The sequence below is a fragment of the Eleutherodactylus coqui genome, chromosome 1, assembly GCF_035609145.1.
Source record: "Eleutherodactylus coqui strain aEleCoq1 chromosome 1, aEleCoq1.hap1, whole genome shotgun sequence".
NCBI lineage: Eukaryota > Metazoa > Chordata > Amphibia > Anura > Eleutherodactylidae > Eleutherodactylus > Eleutherodactylus coqui.
The window spans coordinates 192,635,147-192,658,687 of record NC_089837.1 but is presented as its reverse complement, the minus strand read 5'-3'; the positions used below and the strand labels follow the sequence as shown (position 1 = coordinate 192,658,687).

The 23,541-nt window shown below is 42.9% G+C and overlaps 1 protein-coding gene across 1 annotated transcript in view; it reads left to right on the top strand.

Moving 5' to 3' along the window:
* The window catches only part of ME1 (malic enzyme 1), a 283,827-nt gene that overhangs the window by 211,804 nt on the left and 48,482 nt on the right, over positions 1-23,541 (top strand). Inside the window, exon 7 of the mRNA XM_066604990.1 lies at positions 8,587-8,696. Coding sequence (XP_066461087.1) covers positions 8,587-8,696 — 110 coding nt within the window. The remainder of the gene's footprint in view (positions 1-8,586; positions 8,697-23,541) is intronic.

Sequence of the window (23,541 nt, the reverse complement as noted above, 5' to 3'; positions counted from 1 at the left end):
CCTGGCCCTCGGAACTGCGCCTTCTGCCACTAGCGCTGTCGGATGGGAATTTTACCATCAGCTTGTCCGCCAGGGTCCTGTGGTATAGCAACACTCTCGAACCCCTTTCCTCTTCGGGAATGAGAGTGGGAAGGTTCTCCTTATAGCGTGGGTCGAGCAGTGTGTACACCCAGTAATCCGTAGTGGCCAGAATGCGTGTAACGCGAGGGTCACGAGAAAGGCATCCTAACATGAAGTCAGCCATGTGTGCCAGGGTACCTGTACGCAACACATGGCTGTCTTCACTAGGAAGATCACTTTCAGGATCCTCCTCCTCCTCCTCCTCAGGCCATAAACGCTGAAATGATGACAGGCAAGCAGCATGGGTACCGTCAGCAGTGGGCCAAGCTGTCTCTTCCCCCTCCTCCTCATCCTCCTCATGCTCCTCCTCCTCCTCCTCCTGAACGCGCTGAGATATAGACAGGAGGGTGCTCTGACTATCCAGCGACATACTGTCTTCCCCCGGCTCTGTTTCCGAGCGCAAAGCGGCTGCCTTTATGGTTTGCAGGGAACTTCTCAAGATGCATAGCAGAGGAATGGTGACGCTAATGATTGCAGCATCGCCGCTCACCACCTGGGTAGACTGCTCAAAGTTTCAAAGGACCTGGCAGATGTCTGCCAACCAGGCCCACTCTTCTGAAAATAATTGAGGAGGCTGACTCCCACTGCGCCGCCCATGTTGGAGTTGGTATTCCACTATAGCTCTACGCTGCTCATAGAGCCTAGCCAACATGTGGAGCGTAGAGTTCCACCGTGTGGGCACGTCGCACAGCAGTCGGTGCACTGGCAGATTAAACCGATGTTGCAGGGTGCGCAGGGTGGCAGCGTCCGTGTGGGACTTGCGGAAATGTGCGCAGAGCCGGCGCACCTTTACGAGCAGGTCTGACAAGCGTGGGTAGCTTTTCAGAAAGCGCTGAACCACCAAATTAAAGACGTGGGCCAGGCATGGCACGTGCGTGAGGCTGCCGAGCTGCAGAGCCGCCACCAGGTTACGGCCGTTGTCACACACGACCATGCCCGGTTGGAGGCTCAGCGGCGCAAGCCAACGGTCGGTCTGCTCTGTCAGACCCTGCAGCAGTTCGTGGGCCGTGTGCCTCCTATCTCCTAAGCTGAGTAGTTTCAGCACGGCCTGCTGACGCTTGACCACCGCTGTGCTGCCACGCCGCGCGACACCGACTGCTGGCGACGTCCTGCTGCTGCTGACACATCTAGATTGCGAGACAGAGGTTGAGTAGGAGGAGGGTGCTTTAGTGGCGGAAGCATACACCGCCGCAGATACCACCACCGAGCTGGGGCCCGCAATTCTGGGGGTGGGTAGGACGTGAGCGGTCCCAGGCTCTGACTCTGTCCCAGCCTCCACTAAATTCACCCAATGTGCCGTCAGGGAGATGTAGTAGCCCTGCCCGCCTGTGCTTGTCCACGTGTCCGTAGTTAAGTGGACCTTGCCACTAACCGCATTGGTGAGGGCGCGTACAATGTTGCGGGAGACGTGGTCGTGCAGGGCTGGGACGGCACATCGGGAAAAGTAGTGGCGACTGGGAACTGAGTAGCGCGGGGCCGCCGCCGCCATCATAGCTTTGAAAGCCTCCGTTTCCACAACCCTATACGGCAGCATCTCAAGGCTGATAAATTTGGCTATGTTGACGGTTAACGATTGAGCGTGCGGGTGCGTGGCGGCGTACTTGCGCTTGCGCTCCAACACTTGCGCTAGCGACGGCTGGACTGTGCGGTGCGAGACATTGGTGGATGGGGCCGAGGACAGCGGAGGTGAGGGTGTGGGTGCAGGCCAGGAGACGGTAGTGCCTGTGTCCTGAGAGGGGGGTTGGATCTCAGTGGCAGGTTGGGGCACAGGGGGAGAGGCAGCGGTGCAAACCGGAGGCGGTTAACGGCCTTCGTCCCACCTTGTGGGGTGCTTGGCCATCATATGTCTGCGCATGCTGGTGGTGGTGAGGCTGTTGGTGGTGGCTCCCCGGCTGATCTTGGTGCGACAAAGGTTGCACACCACTGTTCATCGGTCGTCAGGCGTCTCTGTGAAAAACTGCCAGACCTTAGAGCACCTCGGCCTCTGCAGGGTGGCATGGCGCGAGGGTGCGCTTTGGGAAACAGTTGGTGGATTATTCGGTCTGGCCCTGCCTCTACCCCTGGACACCGCACTGCCTCTTGTAACCTGCCCTGCTGCTGCCCTTGCCTCCCCCTCTGAAGACCTGTCCTGGGTAGGCGTTGCACACCAGGTGGGGTCAGTCACCTCATCGTCCTGCTGCTCTTCCTCGAATCCTCTGTGCGCTCCTCCCTCGCACTTACTGCCCTTACTACTACCTCACTGCAAGACAACTGTGTCTCATCGTCATCGTCCTCCTCACCCACTGAAAGGTCTTGAGACAGTTGCCGGAAGTCCCCAGCCTCATCCCCCGGACCCCGGGAACTTTCCAATGGTTGTGCATCAGTGACGATAAACTCCTCTGGTGGAAGAGGAACCACTGCTGCCCAATCTGAGCAGGGGCCCGAGAACAGTTCCTGGGAGTCTTCCCGCTCCTGAGCATGTGTCATTGTAGTGGAGTGAGGAGGCTGGGAGGAAGGAGGAGCAGCAGACAGAGGATTCGGATTTGCAGCACTGGACGGCGCAGAACTCTGGGTGGATGATAGCTTGCTCGAAGCACTTTCTGCCATCCACGACAGGACCTGCTCACACTGCTCATTTTCTAATAAAGGTCTCCCGCGTGGACCCATTAATTGGGCGATGAATGTGGGGACGCCAGAAACGTGCCTCTCTCCTAATCGTGCAGCAGTCGGCTGCGACACACCTGGATCAGGAGCTCGGCCTGTGCCCACACCCTCACTTGGGCCTACGCGTCCTCGGCCGCGTCCACGTCCTCTAGGCCTACCCCTACCCCTCAGCATGCTGTATTACCAGTGATTTCCAAGCCAGGAAAAAAACTGGCGCAAGCCTGCAGCCAAATTAGAATTTTTTCCCTTGTTTTTCAAAAGGACAAGCCACACTGCGTGTATTCAATGAATACTACTACGTTTAATAACTGTGTTGTGGCCCTGCAAATGTGTCAGAGAACTGCAGTGATGCAAAGTTATTCGCTACAGTAGATCAGGGATTTCCCATGCAGCAAAAAAATTGGCGCAAGCCTGCAGCCAAAATAGAATTTTTTCCCTTGTTTTTCAAAAGGACAAGCCACACTGCGTGTATTCAATGAATACTACTGCGTTTAATAACTGTGTTGTGGCCCTGCAAATGTGTCAGAGAACTGCAGTGATGCAAAGTTATTCGCTACAGTAGATCAGGGATTTCCCATGCAGCAAAAAAATTGGCGCAAGCCTGCAGCCAAAATAGAATTTTTTCCCTTGTTTTTCAAAAGGACAAGCCACACTGCGTGTATTCAATGAATACTACTACGTTTAATAACTGTGTTGTGGCCCTGCAAATGTGTCAGAGAACTGCAGTGATGCAAAGTTATTCGCTACAGTAGATCAGGGATTTCCCATGCAGCAAAAAAATTGGCGCAAGCCTGCAGTAAAACGTAGCTGGCTGCGTCTGATTATTTTTAACGTTCTGCACGCAGCACACACGTACCCAGAGCCCTGAGGACTGTCAGAGGCAGGCGAAATAGAATTTTTTCCCTTGTTTTTCAAAGGACAAGCCACACTGCGTCTATTCAATGAATAATGTATGTCTTCTGGCCCTGCCTACACAATTCTATCCCTGTAGTATTAATGCCGGGTGCAATGGTCTGCACAGCCGGTTTTGAGATAAAAAAAAAAAATGCAACACTGCTAACAGCAGCCTGGACAGTACTGCACACGGATAGATGTGGCCCTAGAAAGGACCGTTGGGGTTCTTGAAGCCTACACTCACTGCTAACACTCTCCCTGCCTAACCACCACTTCTGTCCCTATTGCAGGGCGCAATGCTCTGCAGATCCAATTTTGAAAAAAAAAAAAAAATTACAGTGCTAACACAGTACTGCACACTATTAGATGTGGCCCTGAGAAGAACCGTTGGGGTTCTTGAAGCCTACACTCACTCCTAACGCTCTCCCTACAGCAGCTCCAGCACGATACCACTGTCCCTCAGCTAACTCACAAGGCATCTGAGCCGAGCCGCGGGAGGGGCCGATTTTTATACTCGGGTGACATCTGATCGCCCCAGCCACTCACAGCAGGGGGGTGGTATAGGGCTAGAACGTCAGAGGGGGAAGTTGTAATGCCTTCCCTGTCTTTCAATTGGCCAGAAAAGCGCGCTAACGTCTCAGAGAGGAAACTGAAAGTAACTGGAACACCGCGTGGTACTCGTTACGAGTAACGAGCATCCCGAACACCCTGATATTCGCACGAATATCAAGCTTGGACGAGTACGTTCGCTCATCTCTAATAATTATGCATTCCTACAGACATAGTGGATGAAACTTGCATCACAACAATGCTTATACTCGCATCTGGAGATTTCTGTCTCTATTTGGTTGTGTGTTTAACCATGTATATCTCATTATTGATGCTGTAGTGATTGCTTAAATTCACATGTAGTTAAGTGAGCTGGAAAAATTGAGATGCAAATCCACAATGTCTAAAATCACTATATTGTGATTTGCTTGGACAATTCTAACCCTTTTTTGGGCACACAGGTACCTGACAATAGGTGAGAGTTTTACCCCTCTCCACTTTCCACTAAAGTTCTACCTCATCCAACTGAAGCACAGTGGTTGTCCATTGCAGATGGATTTTTAAGAAATGTCAGTTTTCCAAATTGTGTTGGGGCAATTGATGGCAAAAACCTCCAAGAGTGGATCCAATTTCTTTAATTAAAATATTTTTCTATTGTTTTGATGGCAATAGCAGATGCCCAGTACAGGTTTGTTGCTGTTGATATAGGAGCATATGGGCAAACTAATGACTCTTGTATTTTTAAAGAGTCAACTATGTGCAAGTGAGTATATACCAAGCAGTTTGGAATACTACCCACAAGACCTCTTCCCGTAACAACAGAACCTGCAATTCTATTTCTATTTGTGATTGGCATTCCAATTGTCTGAAAATGTAATAACACCAGTTGGACTTTAAATCCAGTGCATTGTATCTTTAATTATAATTAATTAACCTACAAGGGTAAGGTGGTATGTGTAATGCGACTTTGGAATAATGACAGCGAAGTGGCGGGTTTTGAAAACGCTTTTCAGCAGAGGCCAGAAAATATTGATAATTAGAGTTGAGCGAACATACTCTGCCAAGCTTGATGCTCGTTCGAGTATTAGCGTACTCGATGGTGCTCGTTACTCGAACGAGCATCAAATTGTGTTCGACCCCGCCCCAGTTTTTGCCTCCTCCCCACTGTCGTGCCTGTTTTGGCCCCTCCCTGCCGTGACACAGCGCGCGTCATTGGCAATTTTTTTGTCTGGCAGGCAGGGGAGAGAGAGAGAGAGAGAAAAAGGGAGAGAGAGAGACCAAGAAAAAAAAAAAAAGCTCAGGACCCCACATACAAAAATGCTCAAGTCTCCCATTGTAGTCAATGGGGTGCGTTACTTGAGTAGAGCTCTCGAATTTTACGAAAAGCTCGACTCGAATAACGCAGACCCGGGCATTTGGATGCTCGCTCATCTCTATTGATAATATTGTTAAAGCCTGTGTAATTTCACACCATTTCACGTCACGCTACGAACCAGTTTTCATTGATACAAATTATTGTGAGTCGCAACTTCCTAGTCTTCAAGTGTCTGCTAACAATAGCAGCTATGGAAATCCAAGGAAAATTTGCTGCCTATTTTGTCAGTGCGGAAGGACGTGTTCCTTGGCAAGACAACCTTTAATTAAAAATCTTCATATATGATTGTAACAGAAAACAAACCATTTTTTCAATAAATTTAGGGACATGAAGTAACAGCCTCCAGAATAGTGGCATACGAAATCTGCAAATTTCATTGCAAGTCCTGTTCACACAAGATATTTTTTATTTTTTCCTCCATATGTGGTTTGGAGTGCTTTGACAATATGTGGACATAGAGACATGTTGAATATCTGGTTTGAGACTGCTCGGGTGTGTTGTGCTATATGTGGGTGTGAAGATGGTACGGCAATTCAGAGGCTGTTGTTGGGGTGATGCAGATGGGTGTAGTAGTTCTGTAATCATGGAAATAACTCTGCTTTTAAAAAGTAATCTCTGTGGCTCAAACATTTTTTGCAATAAAGAAACCAGAGATAAGCAAAAATGATAGCATTCATCCGGCGAGAGGCTTGTGTCTTCCCTCCTTCAAGGGTACAACTCTTAGCTCTAATGCTAGGGTTCTGTTGTTCTGAGAGTCCTCTAATTTTTGGAGCCCATCTAGAATAGAGCAATGGAGCACCAACAGCTTTGGCAATGCTCCGTTGCTCTTGGTGTTCAGTTGTGGCTGGTAAGGCACGAGGAGAGTTCTTGCCTCCTCTTCTGCTGCTCCACCCCCACTCAGTATAGAACACGTCCTCCATCAACAACTGCCTGCTTACTGTGAATGGAGGCGGGAGCCCAGAGTAATCTCCAGCACACTTTGCCTCCATTCACTGAGCTATTATCTCTCCTGTGTGAAAGCACAGGAGTGATCTCTGGTACAACTGTCAGAGAAGACCTATACCCCCTCACCTCTATCTATAATGGACAACTATAGAGGTTGAATAGATAAAAAGCTGAAGATCTTGAAAATTTTGAGAAGCTAAAACTTTTAATTCTATTATTAAAGGGGTTGTCCCGCGAAACAAAGTTGGGGTATACACTTCTGTATGGCCATATTAATGCACATTGTAATGTACATTGCGCATTAATTATGAGCCATACAGAAGTTATTCACTTACCTGTTCCGTTGCTAGCGTCCCCGTCTCCATGGTGCCGTCTAATTTTCAGCGTCTAATCGCCCGATTAGACGCGCTTGCGCAGTCCGGTCTTCTCTGTGTTGAATGGGGCTGCTCGTGCTGGAGAGCTGCTCCTCGTAGCTCCGCCCCGTCACGTGTGCCGATTCCAGCCAATCAGGACGCTGGAATCGGCAATGGACCTGCGGTCCACCGAGGGTGAAGATCCCGGCGGCCATCTTCGCAAGGTAAGTAAGAAGTCACCGGAGTGCGGGGATTCGGGTAAGTACTATCCGTTTTTTTTTTTCAACACATGCATCGGGTTTGTCTCGCGCCGAACGGGGGGGCTATTAAAAAAAAAAAAAACACGTTTCGGCGCGGGACAACCCCTTTAAGGCATTTTTTGCTTACATAAACCTACCAATGTACAAAGTTTTAGAACATCAGGTTAATTATCCCTTACCTAATACTTGTAAAACTACTGATGACCAGATCCTCTAGTCTGACAAGTGTGCTGTGATTAGCAGAGGATATATGATTTTTGACAACTACTGTATTATAATGTCAGATTCCTTTACTTTTGTGAGCTCTGTTTTGATAGCTTTGTTCAATTCTTCACTGGATTCATATCCTTTTAATAAAGGAATTTCAGCAATGAGTGAGCTTGAAATCCAAACCGCAAAGGTTATAAAAATCTAAACATTAGTAAGTTATTTGTCTGTGGAAACTATGATATAGAAACTTTTTTCTTAAGAGGTTAGACCAAAGGTATATTTTGATCCTGTACTGTAAATTAAGCTGGCAGAAAACAATTTGCATCTTTTGTTTTATTGTAAACTACTTGCAAGATGCAATCATGGTTTAGAGCTCCTCTAAATATTATATAAATCAATACTTTGATTTGCCATTCAGAAAGTCTGACATCCAGCTTCCTGGCTCTAACACAAAACTGTAGTATAGTGGTATTTCAGAAAACCATGCACTTTTCTATGACTTTTAAATAATCTGATCCAGGACCTACCAGATCACATTGAAGTTGGAAGAAAGTAATTTTGCTGCAATAGGTGACATCATTATATAATATGTTATTACCGGAATCAAACACTTTTCAAATGAGAGATTTTGAGTTCATAGCATTTCTTCAAATCAGTGTCTATTTGATAGCAACTAGAAAAATTGTGATAAGGATGTTTTATTAATAGAGATGAGCAAATCTACTCAGTTCGGGTGTTTTTTAACTCGAGCACCACTTTTTCCGAGTAACTCACTACTCGGACAAAAAGATTCGAGGGGCGCCGGGGGTGAGCGGGGGGTTGCAGAGAGGAGTGGGGGGGGAGAGAGAGCTCCCCCCTGTTCCCCACTGATACCCCCCGCTCCACCACCCCGCCCCCCGGCGCCCCCCGAATCTTTTCGTCCGAGTAGTGAGTTACTCGGAGAAAGCGGTGCTCGAGTTCAAAAACACCCGAACCGAGTACATTCGCTCATCTCTATTTATTAACAATTACAGAATATTCAATTCTCTAACAAAATCTTTAAAAGGACTTCAAAGCTTTATAACCACATAACTATTTAGCCCATTTACTATGGTCTCTCTGTATTCACGTAGCATTACAATCCCAATAGAACGCTACTCCATGAAATGGCATTGAAATCTATGCTAGCTGTTTTATTGATATTTTGCATTCAGATTGAAGAATTTCATGTTTCTAATGTCGGTTTTTTCTTTCTTAGGTATGGCATGAACTGCCTTATACAGTTTGAGGACTTTGCCAATGCTAATGCTTTTCGTCTGTTGAACAAGTACCGAAATCAGTACTGTACATTCAATGATGACATCCAAGGTAGTAACTGAGATTTTCTTCTTATTATGTTTTAGAGTATTGACTCCTACCAGGATAGACAGAACTTTAGACCTTAGGTTCTCAAACTGGGGCACTGTGTAGGATCATAGTATAGGGTTGGTTATTCCAGTCATTTCTCAACCAGCACAATAACACTTCAACCATAAAGTGAAACACTGGAGCCAGACAAACATTTTCGTTACTCAGATTGGGCAATAACAACTGGTATTTTGTTAATTAAAATGCATATAGGTTCAGAGTACACCTGGCCACAATACAACTTTTTATTTGGACACAGTTAGGTAGATTTACTTTTGATTGGGTCATCAGAAGCTTTGACATTATTTACGCCACAAGTCTATTATAACCATAATTTGTACCCAACTCGACCGTTTTAGGTTTTTTTACGTAACTATGCATACAAGAAACACAGTGAATGCTTCTAAAATAACAAATCAGCCTTAGGGCAGTTGATCAAATGCTGTCTTAGTGTATGAGTACTGTGACCAGTCCCTGGTGTTACCAATACCAACATTGAGGCCAATCATTGGCAGCAGTGGTCACATCCTTAGATGGCATGTCATCAGCTGCCAGCAGGTAAGCGGAGACCAGAGTGAACCGGAGTGGTGGGTGATTGAAATAGGTGAATAGAGGCTTATTATTTTAGAAGCATTAGCTACGTTTAAAGAAAAAAAGAAAATTGTCAGCGAACAACCCAAAATTCAAGCATGGTGAAATAGTCCGATGCAGTAATTATTATATTGATACTGCACAATTTGATTTAACTGGCAATGATTTTACATAGAATGAGTTAACTAAAGAGTGGGAGCAGAGTGGAAACATAATTACTGAATTATATAACAGTAAGTGATTCCATCTTCTCTTACTGACCATCTCTACACTGTGTACGCATTGCCAGTGACAGTGAAACACAATAATAAACCTGATGTTTCTTATGTGTCTGTTAGAGAAATTAAAACCAGAAACCTTCAGTTTGTGCAGAACATGTTTCCGAACCCCACCTTTCATTTCAGGGAATTGTCTGGATCATCTTAATTTTCCAAAACATGTTCATGTCAAGATCAGGCCTTCTAATCTCAAAACAGGATTTTCTTAGCATCACTCACTTTACTGTACAATCATAAGTATTGCATGAGCAGACAAGACATTGCTTATGAACTGTTGAATGCTGTTGCATTTACAGCATGCCTACAGATGTAGCAAGGACTAAACCAACTTCATGTTATGAATGGTCATTTGGCTGATCAAAAATAAGTATTCAGTCTGCGTAACACGACCTTTCACTGGTGTCACATCTGCGTAAGAACCTCTGTCCAGAAGTTCAGTTACAGATCCGGCTCAAAATATTGAAAGGAAAAGCGCTGCATGCATCCAGAACCGGGTAAGCTAAGCAGAAACCATATGGACCTTATTATAGTCAATGGGATCCATTTGGCGCAGATTGGTTCCATCCTGAGACGGAGACGTTCGTCTGCAGGGATTCCCCTTTTTTGTACGCATATTCGATGCTTTCAATAAGTACCGCCATCTAGATTAATGTTGTTTATAAAGCTGTTTTCTTACTTTGTCCCTATGATGATGCCTTTTTTTTTCTTTTCCCTTCCACCCCAAGGGATTGTTGTAGAATGGATCATCCTATTGTAATAGTTTATCCAAGGCAGCCAAGAGGCCTCATAGCAAGGCAATTGCTATACCTTTTTCATAGGCTCCATGCTCATACATCCTCTCAATTATGTAGGGAAGGTGGCTCCAAAGCCCTCCAATTTCTTGCTATGGCCACATTGGCAACTAATAATAAATTGGATATTATTCTTCTGTGCCTAACAGGCATTTCTTCTACTTCCAATAATAGTACCATATGGGTGTTGGGTGCTATTTTAATTCCTGGGAGTTTATTTATCATTGAGATTATTGCTTCCCAAAAAGGAGCGATATATTTGCAGCTCCAGAAGATGTGGAATAAGGACCCTGTTTTTCCACAGTTCCTCCAGCACAAGTCGGGGGGTTTTGCAAAAATCCTGGCAAATCTGCTTGGAGAGTAGTATGATCTTGTGGCCACTTTGTAATGGGATTCTAGTAAGTTAGTACAATTTCTTTTTTAGGTCTTTTTCCCAGTTGAGAATGTGCACTTTTTTGTATTTCCCTTCCTTATCTTCCCTTTCTTCCAGAGGAATGAAATAGAGAGTTTTTAGACTGTGATTTGTGGATCATGAGGAGTTAACGAAATTATACAAGGATATGGGCTAAGTCCCATGTCTTGCTACCAAGCTTTTAATTTGTAGGTACTTGAGGAAGTCCCCCTTTAGAAAGACTGTATTCTCCTTTTAGTACCTCCATGGTTTTCTGCCCAGCCTCATCACAATATCCATGGTACAGCGGACTAAATGCTCCAAGCACCTGCTGGGCCGCCTCACCATGAAGCAATCCAGTTGGTCGCTGGCCATGCTAATCATAACCTGAAGGGAAGTTTAGAGGATGTAAAAACCCAAGCTAAAATGTGGCTCTGTTATTCATAAAGAGAATATTGTACAATATAAAAGGTTATGAAACCACTACTTGAGTAATTCTTCAACTTTGGGTTGTACCAAGATAGAATTTTATTGCCTATCCACAGGACACTGTGTGGATAGGTCATAACTTGCAATTGTACAACCCTTTTAACAATTGAGAGACCGCTGCAGTTCATAGGAGTGCACTCACTTACATGCAGTTCACAGTATTCACCATCCTATGATGCCAGGAACCACTATATGTATCACTCACCAATTTCCTTTTGGTCTTTTCATAAATTTTGGGGGGAGATCCAGTTCCTGGTACTGTCACTGTTGTGACAAATTTAATTCACTTCTTGATGATGTCTTCAATTGTGTTTCCTGGTATATGTAATGCCTTAGAAATTTTTTGGGCCCCTTCTTCTGACTGATCCCTTTCAACAATCAGATCCCCTTGAAGTGCTGTAAGCTCTTTATGGACCACAGCTTTTGATGAAAAATCCAACTAAGAAAATGTCAGGAAAATACTACCAGAAGAGCTGAACTTTATGTGGGGGAAATCAGAATGACTTTAAACGTGACTGGCTAATTCTGAACATAACCACATCCTTAAAATAAGAGGGGGTTCTTCAGGCCTCTACTAAAAAGCTGAACATGAAGAGGAATTTCACCTTTCAGCATGACAACAACCCAAAGCATACCTCCACATCAACCAAAGAATGGCTTCGCCATTTTTTTCCACCCCAAAAGATTTTAGCTTGTTTTTCAATGAAATTGTACAGATAATGGTTTACAATATAGGTGGTAATAAATCTGAAATGATTCATCTTTGTTGGATTTTTTAACATGACAAAAAAATGGCATTTTAAGAGGGGCATGTAAATTTTTTATATCCACTGTAGATGCACTGCTATAAGAACAGCAATAAAAAGGAACTATGGAAGGAGTTGCTCTAAGCATGAAATCCATATAACATGACTGCTGACTGTTTTACACTGCAGGATTCACTTCAGATAAATTATTTTGAGATTATGTTATTCCTTCTTAATGCTAGCGTCAATGTTATAATTAGAGGCCAGTGTTGTCATGCTGCCTCACTTGTAGCATCCCAGATGTGAAATCCTTCTTCCTAGCTTTTAACTTGAGCCATTTCTCCACTGGGTAAACTGCTTGAGTCTGGGTGGGGAACCACAATCCTTTAATTGCTTACAAGCTAATTAGAGATTTGAAATTTTATGAAATAAATGTTGCTATTGCTTATGATTTCTGTTACGGCTGTGAAAGTTGAACATCGAAGAAAACGGACCGGAGGAAGATTGATGTCTTCGAACTTTGGTGCAGAAGGAAACTCCTACGAATTCCTTGAATTGCCAAGATCACAAATAAAACAGTCCTAGACCACATCAAGCCAAAGTTTTCATTGGAGGGCAAAAGTATGAAACAGAGACTCTCATACTTCAGCCACATAATGCGAGCTTATTTATTAGAAATATCGATAATGCTTGGAGTGGTCAGCGGCAAGAGAAGACCTGACTGCCAAAGAATGTGCTGGCTTGATACTATCAAAGCTGACACCAATATACAAATGAAAGAACTGAAAGAAGCCTTACAAGACAGAACCACATGGAAAGGGCTGATCCATAAAATGTTCGTGAGTGGGCCCATACTAAACAGATAAAGATAAATAGATAGATGATTTCTGTTATCTTCATATGGTAACATTAAAAATAAACTGTAGCTCTCCACAACTTTCCTTGAACTCTAAAGTATTTCTGGGTACAACTAAGGCTGCTTTTTACACCTGCATTAGGTCTCAGTTCAGGGTGCTTGTCTCTCTGCTCCGTTTTTGGATCCATTTTTTTCCCCATCGATTTTAATGGAGTTTCAAAAAAGAAAAAATGGAAAGCTAATGGGTGAGGCCTGCAGTTCTTTAAATGTTTATCTGAGTTCCTTTGTGACCTTCTAGATGAGTCATCAATGCGCTCTTGATGAATTTTGGTAGGCCGGCCATTCCGGGATAGGTGTGGCAATATTCCAAGTTTCCTCCATCTGTGACTAATAGCTCTCATTGTGGTTTGCTGGAGTCTCAGAGCCCTAGCAATGGGTTTGTTATGCTTTCCGGATTGGATGACTTTTCCAGATTCAATAAATTTGTTTCACATTTGTATTTGAATCTCTCTAGAACATGGCATCATATCTGCTTTTTGAGACCTTTTAGCCTGATTCACATTGCAAGACAAGTTCTATTTAAGTGATGTTTAGATTCAACAGGTCTTTTTATTCTCCTCCTCCAAAGAAGAAATATATATGGTGGCTCAGTGGTTTAGAGTCCTAGGTTCACAGCTGATCCAAGACAACATCCAAATGGAGTGGAGATGTTGTCCTTGGTGAGTTTTGAACCTAGGACCCCAGCACTGCAAGGTAACAATGTTAACCAATGACCTACATCAGTTGAAAAACCACTACCACCACGGTGAATACTAATTTTAGGGGTTTTTATGAACTTCTGGTTCGGTTCCAACTAATTTGGACCAAATAGAAATTTTTGACAAAATACAGCAACCTGGCTAAACAAAATTTTTTAAAAGTTTTCTCATCGCTCATTATGATGATCAAATAGAAAAATGGGGAAGTGACCTTATCACTCTGTATTTTGGTTTGTGCTCTGTGATGGCATTGCATCTATTCAATAAACAATGGACAACTGAATCATATTATTTGAAGTCTGTACACAAAAAGCCATTGCTGAAGTAGTAATAATCTAGATTTTGATGTGCTCGGAGAATTTGTCTCGTCTACTTACTACTTAGACAAGCTTTACTAACATCTAAAGCAATAGAATAATCTAAAGAAGAAGCACTGTTCATACATGTTTATAGATATTTCATTTTCTAACCAAATCTACAGGGTTCATTTCCCCAAAAGGCTTAAAGGGGTTGTCCCGCGGCAGCAAGTGGGTCTATACACTTCTGTATGGCCATAATAATGCACTTTGTAATGTACATTGTGCATTAATTATGAGCCATACAGAAGTTATAAAAAGTTTTTCACTTACCTGCTCCGCTGCTGGCGTCCTCGTCTCCATGGTTGCCGTCTAATTTTCGCCGTCTAAAATGGTCGAATGGCCAAATTAGACGCGCTTGCGCAGTCTGGGTCTTTTTATCTTCTCAATGGGGCTCCGTGTAGCTCCGTGTAGCTCCGCCCCGTCACGTGCCGATTCCAGCCAATCAGGAGGCTGGAATCGGCAATGGACCGCACAGAAGAGCTGCGGTCCACGGAGGAAGAAGACCCCGGCGGCCATCTTCAACCGGTAAGTATAGAAGTCACCGGAGCGCGGGGATTCAGGTAAGCGCTGTGCTGTTCTTTTTTTCAGTCCCTGCATCGGGGTTGTCTCGCGCCGAACGGGGGGGGGTTGAAATTAAAAAAGAAAAACCCGTTTTGGCGCGGGACAACCCCTTTAATACCTCGCAGAGTGGTACATATGATATAAATAGTTTCTTTATGTTGTGCAAATATCCTCCTGCGAATGGTATGTGTGAATGGTATTAATGCTTTCTATGTTAGTAGCGAAACCACCCTTTAAACTGTACTTTGTGTATTTCCTATAGAAATGCACAGGAGATCCATAAAGCCACACACAGAATAAGTTAGTCAGGTCTTTCACTCATTAATTTTGTGTATGTCTGCGGCAGTCTATAGGTCTCTTCCTCGTTAGATTAGAATTCTATTTTGATGGTGCTTTTGGGCATTTTTCAGGTACTGTAGTTATTTATTCATTATGTTGGAACATACTGGATTATACATTCCATTAGGTATTCCTTACTGTAAACTGAACTGCGGCAATGAGCAGCTGTGTTACTTTTATCCTTTATCTTTAAGTTCCTGTTTGGGAAAACAAAATCCAGGTCTTCTAACAGTTTCCGTGAGTCTGACCTACTTGTACTAACAAGATTAAAGAAATTGGTGCATGGCAATTTCTTCCAGAGACTAAAGGATTTATACAATATATTAAAGAAACATTTTAAAGCTAAAAGTCAATTAGATAATAAAGAATCAATTGAAAACTGTGAGCTCATGCACTGGAAGTGGCTTTTTTTAGGCTTAGATGGCAAGTAAAGAGCACATTTTTGGACAGGTATGGAGAAAACTATTGTTATATATTAGCTGGGTTTAGTGAAAGGGCTAAAACTCTCAAGTGTATGACATATATTACAATGCTACTAGGGGCCTTGTATATTAAAGGGGCATTAAATGAGATGCAGCAAAATCCACAGCACTAGGGTTTGATTGTGGAAATGTTTTATCCCCAATGAAGTCAGTGGGGAAAATTCACAACAAAATCATAATTACAGAAATCAACATGCTGCAGATTTAAATATGTTTTCTGTGTGGATAATGTTCACAGCATGTAGATAAGCACTGCAGTTGCTTATGTAGATTGCTGGGAGACCCAATAGTTGGGCTACCTTAATCATAAAGTGATAGTACATCCTAGATACCATCATTTTACAAGATGGGAATCACTGTTTAACACAGACCAAGTTGGGCATACGTTTGGGGACCAACCTGGCAAGAGCCAAGAGGAGTGAGGAGGCACAATAGTACAGGGGCCAAAGTGGCTATTGGGAAAAGGGGGCCCAATCTACATGATATACAGAGCCTACTTACCAGGTATGATGTTTGACAAGGACAACAATCTCCTCTGTGCCCATGTGCGTGGACCCAGAGGGTGGTGCCTACACAATAAGATTGCCGTGGATCTGACCACTGGGAATTGGAGATAGTTATCCCCTATGCATGGGGAACAAATCTCTTTAATTGTAAAGCCCCTTTAATTTTACAGTACAGATCATTCCAGATATTTTTTTTTTATTTTCGATAAGGGCAAAAGTTTTTTTTACATTTTCTGTAAAACTACTTAGATACTGTGGACATCCGCATTTGAGTGATTAAATGGTTAGATTGTGGAGTCAATAGACATCTTACCTAGACACAAAGGATTGATTACTTGAGCAACTGCTCATCTTATTCCTTTTGTAGAATTAAAAACAGACCTGATTTTTAAAGGAAGTATTAACATGAACCAACTTTTTATTACCCCTTCCAACGGGATGATCTAAAGCCTTACATGAACAGAAGGAGAATGACAGGTCATTCTCCTCTCTCTGCACACTACCAGCACATACCCCGCTGTTCTTCCTTCCTCCTCACAGGCTAAAGTGAGATCTACAATTGCAGTATATACAGCTCCCACTTCAACCTTTGTAGAGCTTATTATTGTAATTCTGGTGTTATTTTTAAAGCAATATTCTAGCATTGTTCTAGCCTGAGCTAGAGCCTTTACTATCAGCTTCCTTCTGCAATCATACTGCCTCAAGATTGTTATGGATGGCAAGTGTGGGCCCACCGTTCAAATCAGCCGTCTTGGCTTGGACCAGAACCAGTGTGGTTGTCAGCTGACCCTGAGGGACAGAAGTACTGGGGCAAAACACCATGTAACAGACAGACCTATGAGCAGGGACTAGAGCTAGGATACACCTAGTGCAAGCTAGGACAGAAGACATCAACCTGGCAATATAAGATGGAAAAGCTTGCCCTAGGCTAAATGGGAAAATGGGAAGACCCCTGCTTAGAAGTGGGGTATGCATCCTGATAAGAATGGCCCCACGGTCTTCACCTTGGGACTAACTCTCCCTGTCAGGACACAGGAGAGGTGCACTGAACACAGGACAAACTGCAGTACACACTTAACACAGAACAGGACTGACTTGCCACAATGATGCAAGGACTGGAAGGAAATGAACAAATGCACACAGAGAAAAGCACAAGGCAAAAAACATGTAGTACTATGAGAAACAGAAACCAAATTGAGTGACTGACACAACACACACACCAACACTGAGGCAATGAGGGAGGATTCTCAGCTCAGCTAAATAGGGAGGCAATTGCCCCTTCCTTACATATGAGCTGGGAGCACTGAAGTGTGCAGCAGTTCAAGTTACAGAGAAGACAGGAGGACGCCGGCATCTGCCAGAAACAGCAGGAGGTAGACAAGTGTGAGAAGCAAGCCTAATAAAGATGCACTTATTCATGATAGTAATGTTCATTTCTACATGAATGAGCACAGTTGTGGTAATCAGTATGTGAAATAAATTCTGTGGTTGAACTCTCAGCTTCTACAAAAATACTTAGAAGTCTAATTACTTAATTATATTTACTTATTATTCTAAATTGAACATATTTAGGTAAAATTTTCCAATCTCTATGCTGTTTGACTATGACAAAAGCAAGAGCCTTAGGGCTACAATGCTCATTAAAAAAAACAAAAACAGATAATATACTTTTTTCGCAGGACACACTTTTGGTATGTGGCGAGGCCATTATATCCCATAGACACATTTGTCTTATTTCTTGGAAATATGTCCCAGTAAACAGCATATGATGAATGTACAACACTTGTTAACATAGCCATACTAATTCACCGTCAATCCTTATTGAATGTGATCTCCAGTACTAATAGTTTAAGGGTGCTATTACATGTCCATCACTAATGCTCAGCATTTATCATTAATTGCCAGGCTGCACCTAGTCTTACAACTTCAACCTGGCAATTCAGTCTATTACAAGCGTTAGCTGCTCCATCAGCACTTGTGTAATAGTACAAGTAGGGTTTATAACCTCAAATCTGAAGTATATTTCTTATAAATATCATGACATACAGCTATATCGTTTAAGATTCTAATGAATTATTTGGTCCTATTCCATTACACATTTTGTTGTTTCCTTGGAGCATGTAATAATCAATCTGCTTTTCACTTTAACCTAAAAACAAAAACAAACCCTCCCAGAATAAATTAATTCCTGCAGGCCAATATACGGTAATTAGGCACAGCAGTGAGAGCTGGAAGTTTTACTTTAACATTACTCATTATATTAGTCTATGAGTTTTCATAACCATCATATGTATTACACACAGGTTATAATGTTTATATTTGCATATTGTTTTATACCTTGTTACTTACAGATCCCGGTAACCTAGACGCTTTCAATTATCAAAATGTATGCATGAGGGGTAAACTATGGAAAGACTATACCCCGCTAACATGTCAGTCACACATCTGGCCAGATTTGTTTAGAGATTCATATCATCAAATCTAATTGAAGCAGCCAAAATGTCTATTAGTTTCGATGCGAAAGAGCTGATTTGGCTTCTATTGAAGAGGGAGATATTTATTTTGGCAAACAAGCACCAGAAGCAATGCAGGAGAGCACATTTTATGCTACTTCTTTGACTTGACTTTGTGTGTCTTCTGAAATGTTGTGCATTGCATTACCTCCATAGTAATAATAGTCATATGGTAATGTGTCATTAATTTGGATGATATGGAGAGGGCAGTATTGATGCAGTGGATTTAGTGTTGTTGCTGTGCTATAGCTATATCATTGGAGGCTGTGGGTTCGGCTTTCACCAAGGCACCTAGTGCATGGAAATTTGATGTTCTCCATGTACAGTATTTGTGTGGATTTCCTTCTGGCATTCTGATCTTCTACAGTATGCCAAAATATAAATGCAATGATCATGATTTTGGTTGGTGTATACATGTGTGGCACTTTTGGAATTTCATGTTTTATTCCGTATTATGGAACATGTTATCTACACATTTGGCTGAGCTATATTAAGTGGAAGCATATTGAAAAACTAAAGACGAGTACAGGGAGCTTAGGATGCGGTAGATGAAGGAGTAGTCAGTACAGTGGTATAGATATAGCAAACTATACAGTACATTGGTATGCAGGGGCATAACTATAGGGGATGCAGAGGATGCAGTTGCACCCGGGCCCAGGAGCCTTAGGGGCCCATAAAACCTCTCTTCTCCATATAGTGAGCCCAGTACTTGGAGTAAAACATTATATTTGGGGGCTGTGGCAAGTGGGGGTTACTTGCCCGGGATCTCTCTCTTATTTTCCCCTGCCCAGGGGTGGCAGCACCGCTATGACATCCAGAAACACAAGGTAAAGTCCAAATGCTGGTTCCTCCAGCGTTTATTTCAGCATAGCATAGCAAACGTATTCAGCTTACACATACAGTCCAGCATATCATACCTCTTCTTTCAGCATACCTTCCAGGAAGGTGACTTTGCCCCAACAGGCGATGAGCGAGGGGCCAACTACCCCCTATCCGCTCCGTACTTCCAGGTCCCTCACAGATCAGCAGCAGGTCTACGTAGACCTCAGGGCCCCATAGGCCTCAATGGACCTAAGCTCCACCGGCTTCAAAGGACACTGAGCTTGTGATGGATGGGAAATTTAACATGTGTAGCCGCACCTTTACAGGTACAGGTTAACTAAACGAAACAAAGTAACTGCGCTCAGAGGCCCCTACAGGCCACTCTTGCCATTGCATTATCACAGGGCCCTGTTACAAATTTTGCATTGGGGCCCAAGTTCCGTCTCTGTATGGCATGTAACACATTAAATACACAATTGCAGCAAACATTAACTTAACTCTTCCACTGGCTTTTGATGTGTTAAGTGTGAATATTAAGTTTGCGGTAACAATGTGTTTAACACAAAAGTGTCAAATTAAAGTTTGTAAGCTCCTTGGTATCCCACCGTTGGTCTCTGAACTTCAGCATGAGATCCCTAGCATTTCCATTTATAATGACAATTTGACACATAATATAAGCTACTCCACACTCTGTAAATGAGATATATAATGACGTCTATATCTGATTGCTATATAGTATCATGGAGAGTGAATGTCATTGTATTTTTACCTTTATGTTTGTGCTTCAACACTAAGGGCTCATTCACAATTGCATAAACACGCAGTGAATATAACCCATTAGTTTCAATGGGTTCATTCACAGCTGCATATTTTCACGTGGCTTTCGGTGGCGTGGAAAAAAAGTCAGTATGCCTTATCTTGGTGCATATTATGCATTGTAGCAGCCCAATGAAATCCATGGGCGTCATAAATACACAGGAAGCCTGCATATTCACTGCGTATTTATGCACAAAATCAATTGGGGTTTTGTGCATTTTATTAACATGTGCTGCATATGTAGGCATGTATAAAAACTGCCAATAGCCAAAAACACACAAACACTGCGTATTCATTGGCCAAAATACACAAATGACCGTGTGAATGCACCTAAGGGAAAAATAACCTTATTGTTGGAAGCAGCCAATCAGCCTGCTCCTTACCTTAAAAGGGTTGTTGGAAATTAGAAATACAAGGCTGCTTTCTTCGTAAAAACAAAGCTACACGTGCCCACAGGTTGTATGGGATGGAAGCAGAGCCCCATTCTTCTCAGTTGTATAGAGTTGCAATTTCAGACACAACCCATGGAACGGTGTGGCACCTGCACGTTGTGGCATTTCGGGGGTTCACCACCAACTTCCACAATACATCATGGTATGCCCAAGTTTGGGGTTGTGAAGGAACGCTATGGGGAAATTGTCTCAGTACTTCAGGACTTATAAAAGTCTTTATTCTTCAAAGTGATACATTGCATAAAGAGGATATAAGTGGCAAATATGGAAGAAAGCAGTCAAGTTTTTTCTAACCTTTAACAACTTTAAATTTGTCCTGTTCTCATTACAAAATGAAAGCTGGATTCTGATTGGTCGTTTCAGGCATGAAGCCCTGAGACATTTTTGAGCTGTACGGCGCTTTGTGCGTAAACAATGATTTAGCATGAGTTAATGGGATAATTGAGGGCATATGCATAGACGCTTCTATACACATTCTTTACATTTATGCTGCATTTAGAGAAGTACAGTTATAATCCGCAGTCTTCGCTGTCAGCATTTTGTTTATGTTTGTCCTCTCAGCCTTCATATTTCATTTTCTGCTTCATACAGATGCATTAAAGAAGCGTGGGCCTAATTCAGCCTTGTATATATATGGCAGTGAAGCAGCTGGAAAAACACCAGCTAAGGATAAAAATATGAAACCCAAACCAGGATATGAGAATTTAGGCCAGATTTCTATGAAGTCAACGCCAGCTGCTGCAATAAACCATGAATAAATTGCCAAAAAGAGCTGAAGCCTGGGGGAAGGAGGAAGCTTTCCCTTCAGCTTGTAGACAGCCACAAAATGTTTACTTATTCAGTATTAAAACCAGATAAAGTTAGGTGGCAAAAAATTGGTGAGTGCTTATGGACCAAGAACTCCAAATGGATGAACTGACCACACAGACAATATATGAGAATGCAGCTTGTATTCAATGTAATATTTTTCTGGACCATTGGCATGACCACCATAGAAGCAGATTAGATCACACAACGGGACACATCGGCAATTCAACAATCTTGGAAATTAGCAAGTGAGCAAGGTATACTTTGGTACTAAGACCCCCTTTCGATCCTTCATGGGGTCAATAGTGCTGCATGAGCCATGAAACCAGGCATGGCTGATTGTTCCCAAGTAAAAGACAGCAGGATCTTTGGCATGACCAAAGGGGCTTTGGTAGATATGGGCAATGCAGTGATGTATAGTGTTCTGCCAAGAAAAGTTGACTAGGAGGGACAATCCATTTTCCCTTTACTTACTAGTGAAACATTCTTGCTTTTTAAGGGACTGAAATCAATAAAATATTAGAGTTTCGAAATTCACACAATTATCTATTAAACAATTGATTGTATATGCTGAGATCTCTATAGCTTTAGGTCTGCATTGAACATATCTTGATGTAGTGAGAAGAGTAATGGGAACAGTCTGCATTATATTCCATTGCGATGTGCAGGTCATCAATAGGACAACTTGTGATACTAAGTGAAAGGACATCTATGTTATTTCCACTTAACACAATTTTATGAAATAATAAAAAGGGATTTTTTTGCCTAGTTAAAGAAGGGTTGGCTATAATTTCTACTGTGTATTTTGGCTGGTAAGGTAGACTGTCAAAACCATGAACAAAGCTCGAACTGCTAAAGTGCCAAGTGTGAAGTATTTGCAGCTAACACACAGAATGAGCAGGGTGTGCCAGGATGTTGGAAGTGAGGACAGATTGTGGGAATGTGAGAAATCAATGGTGGAAACTAGAATTCTATTATGGCCATACTTTCAGCTGCTTCAGATACTGAAGATTGCTGCGTATGAACTGTACAAGGTACATATGGTTTGTGCACTTCCCAAATCTGAGATATGGTTAAGTAATGAATTTTGAAGACGAGAGTGTCATCAGAAAACTGCATATTGTTTCAATCAGGTTTTTGCAAACATGTTTTTCAAAAGTGTTGTGTGTTTTTTATGTTAATGTCCATCTTAAAAAAACAATGTGCAGTTTTCTCACTGGAGCAGACACAATAGGCTGATAATAACCGTTTCTGCAGATCATTTGTCAGCCTTGTTTATCAATGAGCAGAGTCATTACATTATGGTTAGAGGGTGGGTGAAGGCAATCTGTCATGTCCTATAAGCACCATAAACTACGTTATAGTGTTCATAGGACCAGGAACGTGTAGTCCAGGGGTGTGCTTCTTATACTTACTCGGCTTCCCATTTTCTTGCTCTCACCTCTAGAAGTTGGCGCTCGGTGTATGAGCGTGACTCCTTTCTGCAGTCAGTGCACACAATACTGTTTTCTATGGGAGTGCATGTGCACTGATTAAAGAAAGTAGTCACACTCATAAACTAAGCACCAACTTCCAGAGGTGAGAATGGGGAGGCGAGCGAGAAGTACACCCCAGACTCCTCATTCCCTGAGCTTTTATGGTGCTTATAAGATATTGCAAGTATTCCTTACAGGGCTTTACACTCGCTGCAATGTATTGTAGTTGTGCATGAACCAGGATTTTTCTTTTCTCTGACCATTCAAAGTCTGTGCTAATGCGCGTGAGTTTGAAAAAAAAAATGCGAGGAGATAGGTCTTGCCCTATCTTCATTGCACATAGTATTAACGGGTGAGAATACCGCTGGTGAAAGCGAAACCATTGAAATCAATGGCTTCGTTTTGTTCCGTTATGCGGCTGTGATAGCGGGACAAAATCACGTCCATCTGTTTAAGCCCTAAGGATGGCTGTCTTGTACTGCTGAAGACCTAGTTTATGAGACAAAAACACTGTAAGATATACTTTGTACACAGATAAGACTGTATGTATCTCCCTTTCCACTCCCTAGTGTCTGGAAGAAGCAGCTATGCTCCATCATTAGGTCCCATTTCATTTCACCTGCCATAAAGCATGCACATTGTACTGTGCAGATAGACCATATAATAAGGACGGCTTCACACGAGCGTATTTCGTTGTTTGCCACCCACATGATTCAGTCGCATGACGCACAGCAAGTACACAATGACATCATTGGCATATATGCGCGCGGAATA